The sequence below is a fragment of the Dipodomys spectabilis genome, unplaced genomic scaffold (genome assembly GCF_019054845.1).
Source record: "Dipodomys spectabilis isolate Male_0828 unplaced genomic scaffold, ASM1905484v1 ptg000024l, whole genome shotgun sequence".
NCBI lineage: Eukaryota > Metazoa > Chordata > Mammalia > Rodentia > Heteromyidae > Dipodomys > Dipodomys spectabilis.
Window position 1 is genome coordinate 8,305,636 of NW_024870701.1, and position 21,101 is coordinate 8,326,736.

Genomic DNA, 21,101 nt, shown 5'->3' on the forward strand with positions numbered 1-21,101 from the left:
AGGAATAAAAGTTGGATTGCTTGGTCAATTATGTATAAATACTTTCCCTCCAATCTACCTGCAAGCTCGATGTTTATAAGTTACTGAAAATCCACATTATAGTATAGAAAAATTTAAATTTATATAATTTAGATTATTCTAGAGTAAAACACAACTCGGGTCTAGAGGCAGGAGTAAATGGAATGGAAAAGTAGTAAAAGGTTAGTCTGGAGGGTTTAATACCTCTGATCACTCAGCCTGCTGTAGTTTACTTACTCCTCAGGAGACACAGATGAGACAGGGAAGATGTACATACAGAGTGAAGCAATTCTTGGATACTCAGCCATGAAATGGAAAATCAAAATGAAATAAGTATGACTATAATAATCGCAAGTCTATTAGTATTCAAACATTAATATCTGGTTTCCTTTGAGAGACATTACTGAATGTTTGCTGATTTAAAACAATAACTTAAGAAGAGGAAAATGCCACAAAGCCATTTATACAGGGTTTGACTGGCATGTGGTTTGGTTAACTCAGTGTAATAGTTGACCAATTAAAATAAATTTCCCATTAAAATGTGTCTTTTAATTTAGACTGCTTTGGAAAAAATTTCCAAAGTGCATTAAACTTTTTGTAAGGGTGACACATGGTCCTATTTTCCAAAGACTTTGATTTAATATTTGAATGCAATGGTATTTGACTTTGTTAGTATAGAATATTTAAACTTAAAAAGAAAATACCTTAATTTCCTTATGCATAAGCCTATTAAAAACATTTCTAGGGGCTCTTGTTATGTTTATTCTTTAGAACATAACCTATCTTTGAAGTGGTATATTAGTTTAAAAAATCATTCCCAAGTTGAATAATTAGACTGCAAACAAAAGCTATTCTTAGAGTGAATTCCACATATAAGGCTATGCACATGATGCTTTGATTCAAATAATATTCTTATAAAACTTTGTTATTGTTAGAGGTCTAGATTCAGAATGGCAACTTTTGTTTTTGATGATTATTCCATCCTGAAACAATTTCCCTCCTGTCCAATTAAACCAGAATTAGGAGCACATTTGTATCTGATGAAGCATAAACATCTCAACCACCTGCTTCAGAAATGGGGACCTTCAGTGGGTGTATTCATTTTGTCTCTTCATGGACTGTACAAAAGAAAGCAGAATCAATCCCCTCAAGTTTTTTTTTCTGGAAAAAATGTAGGCTGCTTTTGTGGCTTTGATCTTAGTATGTTGTGCATTTTCTTATTGGCAGTAAAATATAAAAAGCCAGGGTCTCATCTATTTTCGTGTTATATTCTCATCTTGTAAATCATGTGATGCCTCCTAATCTAAAGTAAAATGCCTAAGTCCAAATATCATTTTAAAATGGATTTATCATTACAGCTGATAGAAAGATTTCCAGAGTATGAGAAAATGATATAATAGTTTGATTAATACAGCACAGACTGCTAAAAAATACATTCATGCACTTTAGACAATGAATTCCAGGATACTGATACACATTCATGCTATTTTAGATGCCTTATTCTACCATTGCAAGAGGCTGTTTTAGTTAATGTAACAGCTGGCTAGGTTATTGCTTCAACAATATGATCCATAATGCCAAAGCAGCTCTTTTCCAAACGTTTTAAAGTAACTCAAGTTGTTTACGCGTCTCTGTTAGATGATTTTCCTATAACTTTGTGCCAATTGCTGTTGTCCTATTCAGTAAAAAAAAAAAAAACTCATTAAATCAGGACAACTGCATTTAGTTAAAAATTTCCCTCATACAGAGAATTATAGGAAAATTAGAGTAGCTGATTTGAGGCCATCATCATTAAGTAAATACAGGGTTTTAGAACAATGAATGCAAACTACAAAAATGGGGCTGTGTAATTAAACATCAAGTAGTCCAAGTAATAAAAGTCATAGATCAGTTGTCTTTCAGTTCTGCTCAAGTCCTTTAAATACTGTCTCACCACTTGAGCATTGGTTCTTTCATCGGAAGAGTGTCTGTCCTTGAAGTTTGGAAATTTCAGCTCTTTAGGAGCACCAATCAGCTGCAAAAAGTAATTGGCATCTTCTTCCAAAGTTTCAAATTTCCCTACAAAGTCATAGTTGATCAAACATGGGTAGCAGAGTTTGCTGACCTTTTCCCAGTGAATATCCATCCCTACTGGACGATGAGAATCCAGCAAATAGTGTACAAACTCTTTGAATTTGACTCCAGATCCATTATTTAATGATTCATCACAGGCATTTGGTCGATATTTCTTTATAATTGCCTTTCCAAATACTGGATGATAATAACTATTGGGATGTTCGAATTTGTCCCTAAATGCTGACACTAATCTTTCCATAGGATCGCGCACAAAGACAGCTTTGGTGTAGGTATTCAAACGAGTATAGATCCCTTTTAAGTCAAAGCTATCTAGCTTTTTTAAATGCTTCCCATAGTGGACTGCATCATGGGATATGTTGTATGCAGAGGAAGCCAACCCATTTAGCACCATCAGAATTCTTTTCCAGTTGGAGCAGCCAGCCTTGGGCACCTCACAGTATAAGATTTTGTGTTTGTCTTCTACATAGATCCTAGATACCATATGAAAGAGGTGTGATTGAGGGTGACTTGCACCACTATATTTCTTGCAAAACTCCTGTAGGAAGGACCTGCGTTCCTCTTGGGTCACCTCAATTTTTTTCCATTTGTTGTCTCTGATTAAACTTTTGTTTAAAGGCCGAGTGTCCAATGGCCAATTAATCTCACTATACTTCTTGAAAACAGTCTTTGCTCCTTGATGACTTTCAATCAAATGGTTTGTTAGTGACCCTGAGACCTTATCCAGATCTTGGTTCTCTCCTTGTGAGTGGCTGCTGGTCTTTGTTAACACTCTAGTAGGCCTTCCAGGATGTAATAGATTGTCCTTTTTTCTCTTTACCTCCTCAGGTATGTGAAACTTGGGGCTCTGTTAAAATAGAAAAAAAGATTTTTGAATGTTTATTCTTAAGTGTAGATACTATAAATAAAGCACTTAATATATTTGGAGAGCACATTTCATATAGACTGCCAGAAATGATTTAGCAAGGCATATGGAACCCACATTGTGTAGTAAGCTTTGAGTATAAAGTATAGTAATGAAAAAGGACTTCATAGGATGGAGGAAAGGATCTGGGATTTGTTTACTGACTGTCTATAATGCAATAAAATATGATGTAATCAGTCCGTGCATGAGTCATTTATGCAATGTTAATGAGTATGTTATCTTCATATACTGAGTTAGTATCCTTGAACATTGAGATAAAACACAGAACTTGTGGTTGGATTGAAATGCTTGTTGTTTGGGGAACACTACGTAATGCAGATAGGAGTTTGAAGTAATACAATTAAAAAAAATTAGAGCAAGACAACATCCCTGACCATAAAGGAAGTGCAAATCAAAACAACACTGAGATTCCATCTCATCCCAGTTAGAAAGGTCATCAAGAATATGAGAAATATCAGATGCAGGTGAGATCGGGGGAAAGGAACCCTAATCCACTGTTGGTGGGAATATAAATTTGTTCAACTGCTCTAGAAAGCAACTTAGAGATGCCTCAAAAAATTAAACATAGAATTACTCTGTGATTTATGAATTCCACTCTTGGGCATTTATCCAAATATACAAACTAGGACACAGTAAAGCCACCTGCAGAACTGCAGAACTGTGTTCATTGCAACACTATACACCATAGCTAAGATATGGAATCAGCCCAGATGGCCTTCAATGGATGAATGATTCAAAAAATTGGGAATATATACACAATGGAATTGTACTCATTCATTAGGTACAATGATATGACATCATTTGCAATGAAATGGACAGACCTGGAAAAATTATGTTAAGTGAAATAAGTCAGGTCCAGAGAGAAAAAGGGTGCATGGAAGCTAGACTAATTATAAATGTACAAGTAAACAAGGGGTTGTATGCAAGTGCACACAAATGTATTAACTGGATATGGTCTTTGTGGGGGAGAAAAATGAACTCATACTCCAACAATATGAGTACCAGGAGCCTGTCACTTGCAAGTTGTGGAAGGGGAAGTAAAGAGGAGGTAGAAGAATGAAGAGAGAAGGTGGGAGAAGGCAGTCATAAAATATCCAATGCATATTCTATGAAATTAAGAATATCCAGGGGAAGAGATGGGTTGGGAGGTATGGAGGAAAATAATGAAAGGGGTGACATCAATTGAGAAGCATTGTACTTATAAACTGATTTATTGAATGGTAACTACTTTGTACAATTACTTAAAAAATAAAAAATTAGAGCAAGAGTAATTATCAAAAATTGATGACCAATTTAGTTTTCTAAGAGTTTGCAAAGAGTGATCTATTTCCTCCTTTTGGAAAATGTTCTACTTTTCTTTTCTTTTTTTTTTTCAGGTCCGGTCGTGGGGCCTGAACTCAGGGCCTGGGCGCTGTCCCTCAGCTCTTCAGCTCAAGGCGAGCTCTCTACCACTTGAGCCACAGCACCACTTCCGGCTTTTTTCTTTCTGCTTATGTGGTGCTGAGGAATTGAACCCAGGGCTTTAGGCATGCAAGGCAAGCGCTCTACCACTGAGCCAACTTCCCAGCCCATGTTCTACTTTTCTAAATTTCTTTATCACAATAGCTTAAAATGCATTCAACTTTATCCATATGTGGAAATGAGATTTCAGTTCTCTTTCCTGAAGGATGAGCTGGGCCACTTGCCACCTGTTCACCACCTGACCCTTCCTGTATCAGGCTTGCCCTTCCTACTACTCTTGGCTGGGAAAGTTGACATTTGCAAGGCGGTGTGCCCTGATAAGGTAAAGGTAATTGTAAGAGTTTTGGCTTTTACTCTGCCTAAACTAAAAAAGAGAATTGAAGGGCTCTGAGCAGAGAAATTATATCTTACTTAGATTTAGGAAGATTGTAGAGAAGGCTTGATTTAAGATAAATCAGTTTTCAGCACATTATTGAAAATGTGTGTGTGTGGGGGGGGTGGGTGTGGGTGTGGGTGCTGGGAATGTGGCTTAGTGGTAGAGTGCTTGCCTTGCGTGCATGAGCCCTTGGGTTCAGTTCCTCAGTACCACATAAACAAAAAATAATAAATAAAATTTTAAAAAGAGAAAAAAATTAAAAAAAGAAAATGTGTGTGTGTGTGTGTGTGTGTGTGTGTGTGCGCGCACGCGCGCATGTGCATATACTAGTATATATGTTGATACTGTGGCTTGAACTCAGGGCTGCACAAACTCTTTCAGATATTTTTTACTGATGGATAGTGTTTTATCTGCCAGTTCTGGCTTTTATGCTATTTAATTGGAGAGAGACTCTCTCAAATTTGTCTGCCAAGTCTGACTTTGAACCACAGTCCTCTGATCTCAGCCTCATGAGTAGTTAAGATTGTAGGCCTGAGCCACTGGCTGTTATTGAAAAATTGAACAAATAAATAATGTACTTTGGAGATAATGCATGATGCTATAATTCTAGAGATAGAGAAAATGATGGGAAAATCTATATTTACCATTTTTATCTACAGTACTTAGAACAGGCCATAGTTAATAGTAATTGTTCTCAAATAAGATGATGCTAAGCGAAATGAACCCCAAGGTAGGGACACAAGAGGTTTTATCTTTGTCGCTGTTTTTTTTGTTAATGTACTTATAATGTACTATGTAATTTTTTTGTTTCTTTTGTATGTTCTTTTCCCATGGTATAACTCCTGTTGTCACTATATTTGATTCCTGTGCCAAACATCTTGTATACACATTTTTCTAATTTGGGGAGGTGAAGGGAAATAACAAAAAGCTGACATAAGGATACAGGTTGACCCAATGTAACAATGAAATGTGCAAGACACTATGTTGAAAATGAACTACAACTTTGCAGGGGGGGGAGGAGGAATTGGGGGGGGGGAGTAAAAGGATGGTAGGGGAAAAACAAAGGAGGGGGTAACAACGGGGGGGTAGGAAATATACTCATTACCTTATTCATGTAACTGTAACTCCTCTGTACAGTATTTTTACAGTAAAAAATACTAAAAGTTAAAAAATAGTAATTGTTCTCAAATTTTGTGAAGCAACAATGAAGGAGATTTGGTCTTGAAGGACGACTAGGAATTTTCTAGCAAACTGAGCAGAAGAAAAGAAGAAAGAATTAACTTCAGGCTTTGTTGCCCTTTATCATGAAGGGCAAGTGGGATAGGGGAGTGCTTCTTTCCAGTGCAAGATGTTTGTGAATAGTCCTACCTCACCACACATCAATTTGCATAGCCTACACAAGATCTGTACAAAATCTTCATTAGGGAACCATCTATTTGGAGTCTCATCTCTAAAATCATTTGTCTGCTATCTTATCCAGAGACATCCAAGATGTATCCTTCAAAGCCCTGTATCCTTCTTGGTTCTGACCAATAATCTTTAGCCTGTAAACTTTTTAAAGTTTTTTATTGTGAAAATACTTTACAGAGGGGTTACAATTACATGGCTAAGATAATGAGTACATTTCTTATCAAACATTGTTGCCTCCTCCTTTGTTTCCCCTTCTCATCCCTTCCCATCTCTCCCCCCGCCCCCGTCCTCGCCCAGCCAAAGTTGTAAAGTTCAGTTTTTGACATAACAACTTGTACATCTCATTGTTGCAATGGGTCCACTTGTATCCCTATTTAGACTGCTTGTTTTTGCCCTTCCCCTCCACAAATTATACCAACATCAAATACAATGAAAGCAGGGGTTATACTGTGGGGGAGGGACACACAAAGCAACAAAGAAATCATCTTATAAATATGTTAGAAACAATCACATGAAAGAAAAATCATTTGAATACTTATCTTGGGGTTCATTTCACCTAACATCAACTTATCTAACCTTTTCTGCTTGTCTCAGAAATATACTAGTTATTGCAAATAAGGTAAACCATGGGACCTATGTTTCTTTGGGCCTAGCTTACTTCACTTAATATAATTTTTTCCAAGTCTTTCCATTTCCTAACAAATGGGGCAATGTCATTCTTTCTGATGGAGGCATAGAATTCCATTGTGTATATAGACCACATTTTTTTGATCCATTCATCTACTGAGGGGCATCTGGGTTGGTTCCATATCTTAACTATGGTAAATAATGCTGCAATAAACATAGTTGTGCTGGTAGCTTTAGTATGGTCTTGTTTATGATCATTTTGGTAAATGCCCAAAAGTGGGATTGCTGGGTCATAGGGGAGCTTTCTGTGGAGTCTTTTGAGGAACCTCCATACTGCTTTCCAAAGTGGTTGAACAAGTTTACACTCCCACCAACAAAGCAGTAAGGTTCCCTTCTGTCCACATCCCTTCAAGCATCTGTTGTTATTAGAGTTCTTGATTATAGCCTTCCTAACTGGGGTGAGGTGGAATCTCAATGTTTTTTTTTTTTTAATTTTGTATTGTGAGAATAATGCACAGAGGAGTTACAATTAAATTACATGGGCAAGATAACGAGTACATTTCTTATCAAGCATTGTTGCCTCCTCTTTGTTTCCCCTTCCCATCCCTTCCTATACTCCCCCTCCCCCACCTAATCCTCACCCCCACTCCCACCAAAGTTGTAAAGTTTGATTTTTGACATAACGACTTGTATATCTCATTGTTGCAATGGGTCCACCTGTATCTCTAGTTAAACGATTTGTTTTTTCCCTTCCCCTCCACAAATTATACCAACATCAAATACAGTGAAAGCAGGGGTTATACTGTGGGGGAGGGACATACAAAGCAACAAAGAAATCATCTTATAAATATGTTAGAAACAATTGCATGAAAGGGAAAACAAAAACAAAAAAAACATTTGAATACTTATCTTGGGGTTCGTTCCCGTAACATCAACTTATCTGTCCTTTTCTGCTTGTCTCAGACATATACTAGTTATTGCAAATAAGGGAAACCATGGGACCTATGTTTCTTTGGGCCTGGCTTACTTCACTTAAGATAATTTTTTCCAAGTCTTTCCATTTCCTAACAAATGGGGCAATGTCATTCTTTCTGATGGAGGCATAAAATTCCATTGTGTATATATACCACATTTTCTTGATCCATTTATCTACTGAGGGGGTATCTGGGTTGGCTCCATATCTTAGCTATGGTAAATAATGCTGCAATAAACATAGTTGTGCTGGTAGCTTTAGTGTGGTCTTGTTTGTGATCATTTTGGTAAATGCGCAAAAGTGGGATTGCTGGGTCATAGGGGAGCTCTATGTGGAGTCTTTTTCTTTTTTGGGGGGGGGTTTGGTCATGGGGCCTGAACTCTGGGCCTGGGTGCTGTCCCTCAGCTCTTCAGCTCAAGGCTAGCACTCTACCACTTGAGCCATAGCACCACTTCCGGCTTTTTTCTTTTTGCTTATGTGGTGCTGAGGAATCGAACCCAGGGCCTCAGGCATGCAAGGCAAGTGCTCTACCACTGAGCCACCTTCCCAACCCTATGTGAAGTCTTTTGAGGAACCTCCATACTGCTTTCCAAAGTGGTTGAATAAGTTTATACTCCCACCAACAATGCAGTAAGGTTCCCTTTTGTCCACATCCCCTCCAGCATCTGTTGTTATTAGAGTTTTTGATTATAGCCATTGTAACTGGGGTGAGGTGGAATCTCAATGTTGTTTTGATTTGCATTTCTTTTATGGTTAGGGAGGTTGAGCATTTCTTCATGTGCCTATTGGCAGTCCTTCTTTCCTCTTCAGAGAAATTTCTCTGTAAGTCTTTAGCCCATTTATTTATTGGGCAGTTGTTTCTTTGAGGTTTTGTTTCTTTGGGGGATTTAATATTTTGAGTTCCAGGTATATTTTAGATATGAGACCCTTGTCAGTTGTATGGCTAGTGAAGATCTTCTCCCAATCGTAGGCTTTCTATTGATCTTGCTAGCTGTGTCCTTTGCCATGCAGAAGCTCTGCAATTTCATGCAATCCCATTTGTCCAACTTTTCTTTGATTTGTTGTGTTTCTGGGTCTCTATTAAGAAACTTTCGGCCTGTGCCAAGGAGTCCTAGGGTTTCTCCTATTCCATCCTGTAATGTTTTCAGAGTGTCTGCTTTGACTCCGAGGTCTTTGATCCATTTGGAGTTGATTCTCATTCAGGGTGATATATAAGGATCTAGCTTTAGTTTTCTACAAGTGATTAACCAGTTTCACCAGCACCATTTACTGAAGAGGCTGTCTTTCTTCCATTCTACTTTTTTAGCTCTCTTATCGAAGATTCTATGGCTATAGGTCTGTAGGTTCATTTATGGGTTTTCAATTCTAATCCATTGGTCATGAGGTCTGTTCTTGTACCAGTACCAAGCTGTTTTGATTACTATGGCTTTGTAGTAGAGTTTGAAAATTGGTATTGATATTTCTCCAGCACCGTTCTTTCTGTTGAGGATCATTTTTGCTATTCGGGGTCTTTTATTGTTCCATATGAATTTTTGGATTGCCTCTTCTATTTCCTTGAAGAATAAGGTTGGAATATTGATAGTTATCACATTGAATTTGTAGATAGCCTTGGGAAGTATTGCCATTTTCACGATGTTGATCCTTCCAATCCAGGAGCATGGGAGGTTTTTTTCCACTTTCTAAGTTCTGTTTTGATTTCCTTTTTCAAGTTTCTAAAGTTTTCATCATAGAGGTCCTTCACTTCTTTTGTTAAGTTAATTCCTAGATATTTTATTTTTTTGTGGGGCTATTATGAATGGAATTGCTTTCCTGATTTCAGCCACACTTTTCTCATTGTTGACATACAGAAAAGCCATTGATTTTTGAGGGCTGATTTTATACCCTGCTACTTTGCCAAAGTTTTGAAATCACCTTGAGTAATTTGGGAGCAGAGTCCATGGGATTCTTTACATACAAGATCATGTCATCTGCAAAAAGGGAGAGTTTTACTTCACCTTTCCCTATTTGGATCCCTTTTATGTTTGCATCTTGTCTTATTGCTGTAGCTAGGCATTCTAATACTAGATTGAAGAGAAGCGGAGAGAGTGGACATCCTTGTCTCATTCCTGATTTAAGATATCCTGTAAACTTTTAACCAGTACTATATAAATTGACCATAGGTTTGCACCAACTTACGTAAATAATAATTTGTAAACAATAATTGTAAATAATAATTTGTAAATAATAATTACCATTATAGTTATTTCAGTGATAGTACATTGTTCCAGTGACAGGGTGAATTGCAAAGCTCCTAAGTTGTTCATTACCTTCCATATGCCCTAGTCATTTCTGTCATTTGCCCCATAAACAAAACCAAAAATCCAAACCAATCAGATTTCCACTGTGTCCTATAGACTTTTCTTTTCTTTTCTTTTTTTTTGTCATAGGGCTTGAACTCAGGACTGGGTCACTGTCCTTCAGCTCTTTTACTCAAGGCTAGTACTCTACCACTTTGAGCTACAGTTCCATTTATGGTTTTCTGGTGGTTAATTGGAGATAAAAGTGTCATGGACTTTGCTACCTAGACTGGCTTTGATCCTCAGATCTCAGCCTCCTGAGTAGCTAGGGTTACAGGTGTGAGCCATTGGCACCCAGCCCTAGAGAAATTTGATCCTCTAGTGACTTCTGGAATGTTTGTTTCCATGATTTTATATATGAAACCTAGCTGGACCAGACTCTCCCTTGAACTTCTCTAGTACATGAAATTTCATTTCCTGAAATCAGGTGTCTCTCAAACCAGAAGATAGTGGATTTCCTTGAAGTGCACTTTGCTTCCAGAACATGCCCCAGCAATACCAGTAAAAGAGAATACCCTGATTCTGTGAAACACTTGTGTCCTCCCCTTCCCCTTATCCCAATCACTAGTCTCTTTTCTTCACACACTCAGGACTCTACTTCCAAATCAGACATTGTTCCTTGTCCTGGTATTCCACATTGGATAAACTCAATCCTTTGACCACTTTGTTATTCACTGAAGAGTTTTTGTTTGACATAAACCTGTGCTATCATCAAGCCCAATCCCACTTTCCTCATCTCCTGATCCACCATTGACAAACTTCTAGCTCACTGTCATTTTGCATTTTCCAAAGATTTGGCCACATTTATTAAGATCCTAGCAGCTAGCACAACTGTTCTTCATTCTTCAGCTCTCAGAGGGTGAGCTCTGTATAGAGACTTCCTCTATCTATCTTTCTCAGTCATGTTCTCTAAAAGCACCAGCATTTCGATGACTGTCCCTAAAGCTAATCACAATATGAAAGGATTTTGCTTATTCATATTTACACTATCTTTTCTTGCTTCACTTCACCTCCTTTGAACGAAATGTAACTATAGAGCTCTTATCTTCCTTGTTCTTTATGGTATGTAACACAGTGCCAGGCCCTAGATGATGATCAATGACTAATCACAGAATAAGTAAATGGGGGAGTCCAGATAATAGTTTTATGACGTTGGCAAAGAAAAATGGTGTTCATCTAAAGGTCAAGGTTTAACAAACAGTTAAGTCTTGTTAAGGCACTGAAAAAAATCTGTGTTTAAACAAATCTTTGGCAGAAGAGAAGCAAATAAATTAGGAACACAGAGAGCTGCTAAAATGGGTGTGGTACACAGAGCCTTTGCTGCCTGCCAAATTAGATTGGTTCAAAGTCACTCAGCGCTGCCTTGCGGTCCCTGTCGGGGGCCAGGGAACATTGTCAGCATGCGAGATTCTAAGGCTTTACTGTGGATACACCAGACCAGAGTATCTGAGGCAAGACTCCTGGCCCTGAATTTAAACAAACTTCCCTGAGTCCCATAGGCAATGGGTTGCAGTTGGGAATCACAGAGCTACAGTGACACAAAGGAAATGAACCAAGTAAGGGCCAAATTCTGGAGTTCTTCCATCCAAGGGTGAAAGAGAGAATGGTAGAAGAGACAAAACTTGAATGTAAGCTAGGAATGTCACATGAACCCTCAGCCAGACTAGGTAAAATACCTTTCTTTTTTATTTAAATCTATTTTTGTCATTATTAAATTGCTGTAGAAAGAGAATGCCATTTCATAAGTCAAGTAATGAGTACATATTTTTGGGGGGCAATGCCACGCCTTCTTTTGTTTTTCCCTGGTTTCCCCCTTCTGCCTTTGCCCACAAATTTTGTAGTTCATTTTCCACAGTGTATCCTGGATGGCATGATTGCATTTGTTCACCTTTCCTTTCCCTTTCTATTCCTTCCCAGTATATTTCTTTTTTAAAAAGTTTATCTTTATTAGCTGAGCATTGGAGGCTTATACCTGTAATCCAAGCTACTTATGAAACTGAGATCTGAGGATTGTGGTTTGAAGCCAGCCTGGGTAGGAAAGTCTGGGATTTTCAGTTAAACACCACAAAAGTTGGATATGGAGCTGTGGCTCAAGTGGTAGAGTGTTAGCCTTGAGTAAGAAACAAAAAACAAAAACAAAAAACAAAACTGACAGACAATGCTGTGAGTTCAAGCCTCAGGATCAGCACAATCTTTTTGTTTTTTACAAAAGATTATTTGTTTATATTTAAGTAGCTGTACATAAAAGCTTCACTTCCAAAAGTCAGTTAATGAGTTAATGCAGCCTGATCAGAGTCTTTCTTGTTTACACACTGGTCTTTGCTGGGAGACTGTTCTCAGGATGCCATGGCAAAGACCCCTCCTCATTCCTGTCCAGCTCTATTTCCTCCCAATCCCAGCCAGGGCTACCTAAGACTGAGGAGTTTGGGCTACAAATCAAAGGTGATGACATGTTACATCTGATGCTTATTTTTTAGTGACTTCCCATCAGCATCGCCAGCCACCATGCTAACAATAATAACATTAACTAAACAAGAAGAGTAAAATCTTCCATCTCCATTGTCTTTGGGAGACCTCACTCTGCCCATTAGAGCAAACATCTAAAACAACCAGAAACAGCTTCTTCAGAGATCATTTTCCTCTTTCTGAAGTGCTTCTTTTTACTTTGTGCTCATCACTCACAAAATCTAAGAAATGCTTTAACAATTGGAAAGTAAATTAGCTATTTTACACTTCAGAATGCTTCTGTCTTTAATCTTTTAAAATTCATTAGCTTTTAATTGGATATTCTTTAGTATTCACCTAATTAGTCCCAATTTTTTTCCCGAAAGTTATTACTAAATTAGTCCTTTCCAAGCATTTGATTTTCATCCTTGGACATTCTGGACTGGCTGTACTAGTTATGAAGTCCTGCTTCCCTACCTCGCATTGCTACCTGCCTCACTTGGGCATCTTCTTGCCAGATGCTTCTGCAGTTATCTTGACAACTGATCTTGATAAATACTGTCTTGCATCCTCACTCTCAGACTCCCCACCCATCCTTTCTGTCTTTCAATCTTCCAGGGCAATATAAAAATCATAGTTTCTTCATGAAACCACTCGGACATCCAGTGAGTGGTTCTACACTCTTTATTTCAGTTTACACTTGTTATGTGACTTTTGCATTGGAAAAACTCCTTTAACCACAACTTAGTGTTAGGTCATGACTATAATTTTCCATAGTTATCTTTAAATACCTTTGAAGAGAAGACACTGCAAAGTTAGTTGAAAGATACATGACTCCTGATGAAAACAGAGAATATTCAAGCAAGTGAAATGGTAAAAATGCTTGGAATCTTTAACTTATCAATCAGCCTGAAAGGTTCATTCTTTTTTTTTTTCCCCCTTGGTCTCTGTGTCTGTGTCACTACAAGTTCTTTTTCAGTCAGTAAGATATCAATGTATTGCTCTTCTTTTCTCCCATCAAACCAAGGGAGTACATCATACCCAGACTGATATAATGGATAAGACAAGTGTGCTTTCTGCCTACAGAGAGCTGATATTCATACAGGGAAAAGTACACTAAGTAAATAATTATGGCATTAATTAATGAACTAATTAATTAATATGATAGCATAATAGAGACCTTTATGCTGTGCTCTCAGGAACTGGGACAACAGAAATAGGGATGAGTGGTCCAGCGTGTTAAGTTCTCTGTTTAGCACTTTTACGTTATTCTAGTTAGTTTGTTTAAGTGACTGTCTCTGATTTATTTTTGCTATACTAGATGATGGTGTACAGTCTCAGGAATCTACTAGCATGAGAATATAATCTTGCATGAACTTAGTTGAAGTGGAAAAGCACTCTCATTTCTGTACTTTTTGCTAATACAACTAGCTCACATTAGTTTAATGCTGTTGACCAGTGTATTCATTTTGTAAGATTTTATCTGCTATTGAGAACTATAACTCAAGGACTGGAATTATTCATTCATTCATTCACACTGGTATGGAACTACTCTGGTGTATTGTGTTAGGTAAATAAGAATGAAACACATCGACAAGGATAAAGTAGATATAATTTGTGCCCCTTTAGGGAAGTCTATATTTATATGAACTGAGAAAAAGAAGCAGTTTATGAGAAAATGGTGATAATTACAGAAATGAAAGGTTGCAACCAGTATTTGGGAAATAGAGAGGAGTGCTTATTTTTTTTTCTGAAAAGAGTATTAGGGGTAAGTTTTGCAAAAACAAACAAACAAACAAAACAAAACAAAACCCCAAAAACTTCATTGCTTACAGTGAGTCTAGGATGAAGGCCGGGAGGCCCCTAGTTAGGATAGCCAGGAGTGGATAGCATGGTGTCTGCTGTCAGTGAGAGTCCACAAGGGTCCAGACTCAGGTGAGTGAGAGGCAAGTAGGGCCTGAGTCTCTGCCCTTTACCATATAAATCATGGGGACTTTCAACGAGACGGTGACAGATTCATGTTTTTAAACATCCGAGCAAGTTGTGAGATAGTGCTGGGGTTATGCGGATTGCCCAGAAGATGACTGTGGCTGTCCTCTAGCAATGCTTCGGAGAGGAACTAAGGGCAGTGAGGTGAGAAGGAAGAAAAAGAATTACTTGGATAAATTTAGGCAAGTGAGCAGATTAAACTGAAATGGAGGAAGGTGAAGAATGGCCTCCATTCCCAGAAAGAGGAATTGGGAGCAGCACCTATTACGGTGGTGTCACTGAGTGGGTGTGGGCACTCACTTGTCTTAAGACCCCTTGTGTTTGAGGACCTTGTTTGGAGACATCAGGTCTCCAAAGCTGGTTATGCAGGGATGGGGACTCTTGACTGATGAAAGGCAGCCAATCCTGACTTGGAAATGAAGGAATGGGGTTTGGGGAGAAAGTGTGTGTTACACAAAATAATTTCCATTTCCTGTTTCAGACTTTCTTCTCCTCTTCAAGGCTTTTCCCATTGTCTGTGTCCTTAAGAGTATAGGGGCATAGGCAAGCAGATTTAATCACTGCAATCAACCTAAAGATGAGATACAGAGATACTCATTTTACAAACAGATGATCTGAAGCTCAGAGGGTTTGAGTAACTTGCCCGAGTCAGCACAGCTCTTGCTGATATCCAGAAGACACTTAAAACCTCCAATTTATGGCTTTTTAAAAAGTTTATCTCATATTACGCAACACACTTTTGCGTAATGTCTAATAAATGAAATTATATTTAAAAAAAACAAAACAACCTACCAGACAGTTAGAAGAAAAAAAAAATCTATATTTGTATAATAGTTTAGAATGTGGATTTGGGATCAGGTAGAAGTTGTTTGTGTCCCTTTCCTTTTACCTAGGTAACCATAGTTTACTTATTTTGTTTTTAAAGACTCCTATTTCCTGGTGCTGGAAAGAATAAACATTTACCTGTAGGGTGGTTGGATTACAGGAAATGCATGCAGATATTCTTGACACAAAGGATGTTCTCTATAAATGTAAGCTATTTTTTAAATTGATTTAGTCAATGAGTGTTTACATATGGAGCAACTTCACCATGACAAGCATTTTCAAGGTAAATATCAGGTGTTTTTCCTCCGCTTTTTTCCCCTCTCTCCTTCCTTTTCCTTCTCCTTTACATAAAACACTCAGCCAAGTGAAGACTAGATGATAAATGTGCAATAGTAATGAAGAAGGATGTAAGAAAAGAGAAGTCTGAAGACAATTGGGAAATAGAAATGGAAAAGCAAAAAAGAAAAGCTCAGCTGGAATGAAAACAAAGACAAAGAAAGAAAGAGGAGAAAGAAACACCAGTATGGATGGGAGGAAAGACAAATGGGCACTTGGATGAGCATAAAGACCTTAGTGAAGTTCAGTCCTCTTCAAGCCACGTTCTTCAAAACAGTTCAACATCAGGTGCTTAATTGCCTAACACTGGCATTGCTCCCATGAAGGAGGGCATCCTGGCTCCCCAATCTTGTTCTTGAAAGTGAAATTCCCTGGAAGAGTTCTTGCTCTTGTTTTCAGGAGCTGCTTATGCAATGCTTTTTTGGGGGACATGTGTGAAGGGTTCTGGTCATATATTAGTAACCAGATGATTTTTACAGGGCATTCAGTGGTTTCTATGAGGTGGTACTGGAATTATGGACTGATATGGATATGTCTAGGGATCAGGGCCAGTGAAATAGGTTGCTTGTTGGAAAAGAGATTTAGGTTGAAGATTGAAAATACATTGTGAGGCCAAAAGCACTACTGTTGGTGGTTCCAAAGATTGCAGCTCTTAGGGTGGCTCAACCATGTCCCCCACCTATTTCATGGGGAGGTTTTAAGACCGAGCCCTCATTCGCATTTCATAAAGTCAGAAGTTGAATGCAAGTCGTTAATCTGGACTTGATTCCAGGAAATGCTAATAGAGTGTGAGAATGTGAGCAGAAGACACAAGGCAAATTGTCAACAAGTTAACACAGTGTGAGCAGGAGCTCAATTCTACCAAAGAACTCCCAGAGCCAATGTTGACATCTGCCTCAGAGAGTTCCTTTACCAAACACTGCCAGCCATGCTTAAAGAATCCTGGGAGGAGAGGTCTGATCACTTCAGCTGCTCTTCAGGCAGGTAGGTGCATCGACTTAGGTTGAGCTATAGTGTGGGCGGTTAGCACATGGCTGGCTAGAGTGCAGGGAAAGAAGTAATAAGAGATGAAGGAGTAAAGGAAGGCAGAGCCAGAACAGTTGTAGAAAATGTATAAAATCAATGAATGTCCCTGATCCTTGCTCTATGTATCTGTCTCTCTCTGTCTTTGTGTCTTTGTGTCTGTCTCTGTCTCTGTCTCTGTCTGTCTGTCTCTCTCTCTCTCTCTTTTTCTCTTCCTCTCTTTCTCTCTCTCAGTGGCAGTCAGGGCTTGACCTCAGGGTCTGGGCACTTTTTTGATAGTTTACTAGAGCTAAGAGTCTCACACAGACTTTCTTGCCTAGGACGGCTTCAAATCATTATCCTCAGATCTCAGGCTCTTGCATAGCTAGGATTATAGGCATAAGCCACCACCAGCCTCTGGCTCATTTTTAAAGGGGGAATCCCAATCACAATTCTTAGACATGTTAAAATAGAAATAATGATACTGAAATAAAAATAGCAACAAAAGGGAAAAATAGAGAAGAAAAAACACACAAAAAGTTAAAGGATAAAACCTCTTGTTCCATTTCTTGGAGCTCATTTCAATAAGTATCATTTTATGTGATCATATGCACATAGCTATTGAACCCTTGCGATCCTCGCCTAAGAATATCCTCCTTTGGTCTCAACTGTGTGAATGTTTGGAGTCCTGTTTAATTTATCATGTGCAAGTGTAATTTTTTTGTCTTTGATTATCCATTGCATTGAAAAGGGGAAGGGAAGCACAGAAATGGTGGGACAAGAAGTGAACTATGTTAGCAGTGATCCTCACCAGACACTATATTGAAAATGAACTATACGAGTTGTTGGGGAGGGGGACCGGGAGGGAAAAACTGGGAGAAAGTGAGGGAAGAGGTGACACTGTTCAAAAATAAATGTCCTCATTGCCTGATTTATGTAACTGTAATCCCTCTGTATATCACCTTTACAATGATTTTTTTTAAAAAATGGTTCTGCTTGAGAGTAAAGATCTCTAACACGCTTGTCTTCCCACATAGAAAGAGATCTCAGTTCTGTCATTCCATAGTTACTCTTCCTTTGGAAGTCTCCATGGAGTGTGTGTCCATACACATAAAATAAGGCTAAGAAAAGCAAACCTAAACCACATAGTATGGAAGAATTCCTTGCTAACAAAAGGCAGTTCTGAGATCTAGCACCAACTTTGGACTGGAGAGAAGGGTCCATTTCACTGAAAGTTATGCTTACATTCTCATCTTTCTGATTCTGATACCCTGGCAGCAGAAAAAAAAGAGAGAGAAATACGCTGAGAATTAATTATCTAAATTCAGTTATAAACTTCATAGTACAGTATCTGACACATTTTGTCTGATACATAGCAAGTTTCCCCCAAATGCCAATGCATCTTATTGGCCTTCTTTTCTGATTTTCCCTCAAAATCAGGCACATCATCCATTATCCATCATCCATCATCCATCATGCTATATCCTCAGCCTCAGAATGAAATGACCATGGCAACAGACCCTGTGTGCAATATCTGTCTGAGGAGTACATGAACATTCACTTGAGGGTGGGTGGGTACTTCATCTAAGGGTAGCTTATCCATAGTCCACTGGTATCCAATGAGGGAGGCCTGAGCAAGACACTTGCCCAGATAGGTGGAGAGCAAGTCACTAGCCCAATTAATTGGCTCATCTCATTTTAGATTGAAAAAAATATGAAGAATTCTTGGGAAGACATCCAAGAACATAGCCGAGTTCAGAATGGCATAGCTGGGGGTCCTAGCTTGGGAGAGAACACAATTACAGAAAGCAGCACAAATCAGGACCCCTTACATGTAAACTGCTAGTCTAAAGCCACTGGAGCTCTGCAAATAGCCATGCCAAGTGTGAGTGTCAGGTCACTGCAGGAATACATTTCATCGGTCTCATTGGGTTAAGCTTCTCTAGTCCCAGATCAGATTTTCCTGTATCAGCACCTCTGAGAGACTCACAGGCCCCTCTAACTTATGTCACCCGTGCATACTTGACAGCACAGCTTTACTCAATGCAGCTTCCTCAGCCCTTGGTCAAGAACAGACAGCTCACATGTGGGTGCTACCATGGGTCCTCTGGCCCTTGAACTAGGAAGAGAGGCAACAGATGCTAAAATGAGATTCCTGGCATCATATATAAGAGGGGTTCGTTCCAGGATTTCAGACTGAGGAAGCGAGAAGGGGAAGCAGCAAGGCAGGACAGAAAGGCAAGAGAGAAGTAGGGGAGGCTGTCTTAATGAATGAGGAGAATGAATCTAATGAGACAATGGGATGGGTGAATGAGTGTTTCCAGGGACTTATCAATTCATGCATTCAAGGACACAGGCTGACCCATTGTAACAATGAGATGTACAAGACACTACGTTGAAAATGAACTTTACAACTTGGGGTGGAAGAGGAGGAGCTGGGGAGGTGGAGAGGGAAGAGATGGTAGGGAAAAAGCAATGCTCGATAGGAAATGTTCTCATCACCTTACTCATGTAACTGTTACCCCTCTGTATCTTTACAATAAAAAATATTAAAAAGGATACATTTAAAACATTTTTATTTGAAGAATGTTGTTTCATTAATTTTAAATTCTGGCACTCTTGAAGGGTTTCCAGGATGGATTCTTTGCCGTAGCATTTGTACCTGATAATTCAAGGTGTCGATGAAATGACTACTAGAAGTAACCATATCCATAGATGTGATCTCTCTCCCTGTTACTTATCTCCCTTCCAAGTGTAGCTATGAACATCTCTGATTCTGATCTCTTGGCCTTACAGTGAGAGCCTTCAAAGTCTGCACAACGTCATTCCCCAGAGCTGGCTGCAGAATGACCTCTTCCTTAGCCAGGAGGGCAGCCTGCCACCTGCAGTCCAGATTTGGTGGGTGCAGCAGGCAACTGGCTGACAGTGGGAGATTCAAGGCCAGACTAGCCTTTAAGCAGACTTCACATTCTAGATAGTGGCATATACCTATGGGACGATTTCTCTCCCTGTGACTTGCCTGCTATTGATACTTTATCAATATCAAAAGCTTTGTTAACTGTGGGAGCAGCATTTGTGTGGTGTCACAGTGGCTGGAGCTGAAATCCATCCCAATTTTCGTTTATGTTGAGACTCGGATGGCCAGGATTCTACCTACTTATTTCTAGAGACACAGGTGTCATAACAAGCAAACAATTCTCCTAAGGTGCTGCAAAGCTTGGATTCTATAATTCTGTCAGCTCCTCCTTGGAAGGGACAAATATATCTCAGCATTCTTGCTCACAAAGCACATCATAGTTTATTAGCTCTATCTATTCTGCACACAGGGAAAACAAATTGTCCACAGAGGGGTAAAGGAAATCTCAGGCTCCACTTAGGAAGCTTTCTGGAACATTCCCATAGCCATAGGCCACTAGTAATTAATTGGTTTACAGCCAGTATGGTAACATGAGGAAAGTATATGGATTTGACAGCCATTCATCTGGAAAAACCAAAGAAGAGTCATGCACTTTTGGATGTGTTGGCCAGGCAAGTAGGTGGACCCATATGCCTCACCTGTAACTCCTGACCATATTGCAAAATACTCTAATCCCTCCTGAGGGAACAGGGAGAAACATGTATCAACCAGCATTCCATACTTCTGTCTGTGCTGAGCCCTACTGGGCTTCACTCTATATAAAGCAAGCTCCTGAACCAAGCAATAGGAGAGCATGGTTTGGTGAGAGTGGTTCTGCAAGGTTGCAGATAGACTGAGTATTTCACCCAGGCTGGTGCTACACTGAGGTAATGGAATTTAAATTTTACCTCAGCTCTAGCAAGTGGTTAGGGCAATATCTCCATTAAACTTGCTCAGAGACTTATAGTTGTCAGATAATAGAGACAGAATTAAAATCTGAGCTTGTCTGGCTCCCAAATCTTCTTTTTCCCACTCCATAATACACATTTGACATCTGTACTTACAAGAATGTTCCCTCACTGTTGGAGCCAAGTGAATATCATCCTTTAGGCTGAGCTGCCTTAACATGGTCAAACATGCTGGAGTCAAATTCACTTATTCTGGACAGTGTACACCATTGTAATTGTGGTTGCTTTTCTTTGAGAATATATATATATACATATATATATATATATATATATACATACATACATATATATATATGTATATATGTCAAGTGCCAAGAGCTGGTACTCTGTCAAAAAATTTCAAATGCATTGACATGGCTGATAGATGGGGCAGTTAGATCGTTCGCTCCTCATAAACTTTGCTTCTTCTCTCGTGGAACCTGTGATCATGTGCTGTGATCA

General features: G+C 38.9%; 1 protein-coding gene across 2 annotated transcripts in view; it reads right to left on the reverse strand.

Moving 5' to 3' along the window:
• Nucleotides 1–1,279: 1,279 nt before the first annotated feature.
• The window catches only part of Chst9 (carbohydrate sulfotransferase 9), a 229,525-nt gene continuing 209,703 nt past the window's right edge, over nucleotides 1,280–21,101 (reverse strand). For both annotated transcript variants that reach the window (XM_042675358.1, XM_042675357.1), the window contains one exon: nucleotides 1,280–2,938. In XM_042675358.1, coding sequence (XP_042531292.1) covers nucleotides 1,847–2,938 — 1,092 coding nt within the window. In that variant the 3' untranslated portion in view covers nucleotides 1,280–1,846. The remainder of the gene's footprint in view (nucleotides 2,939–21,101) is intronic.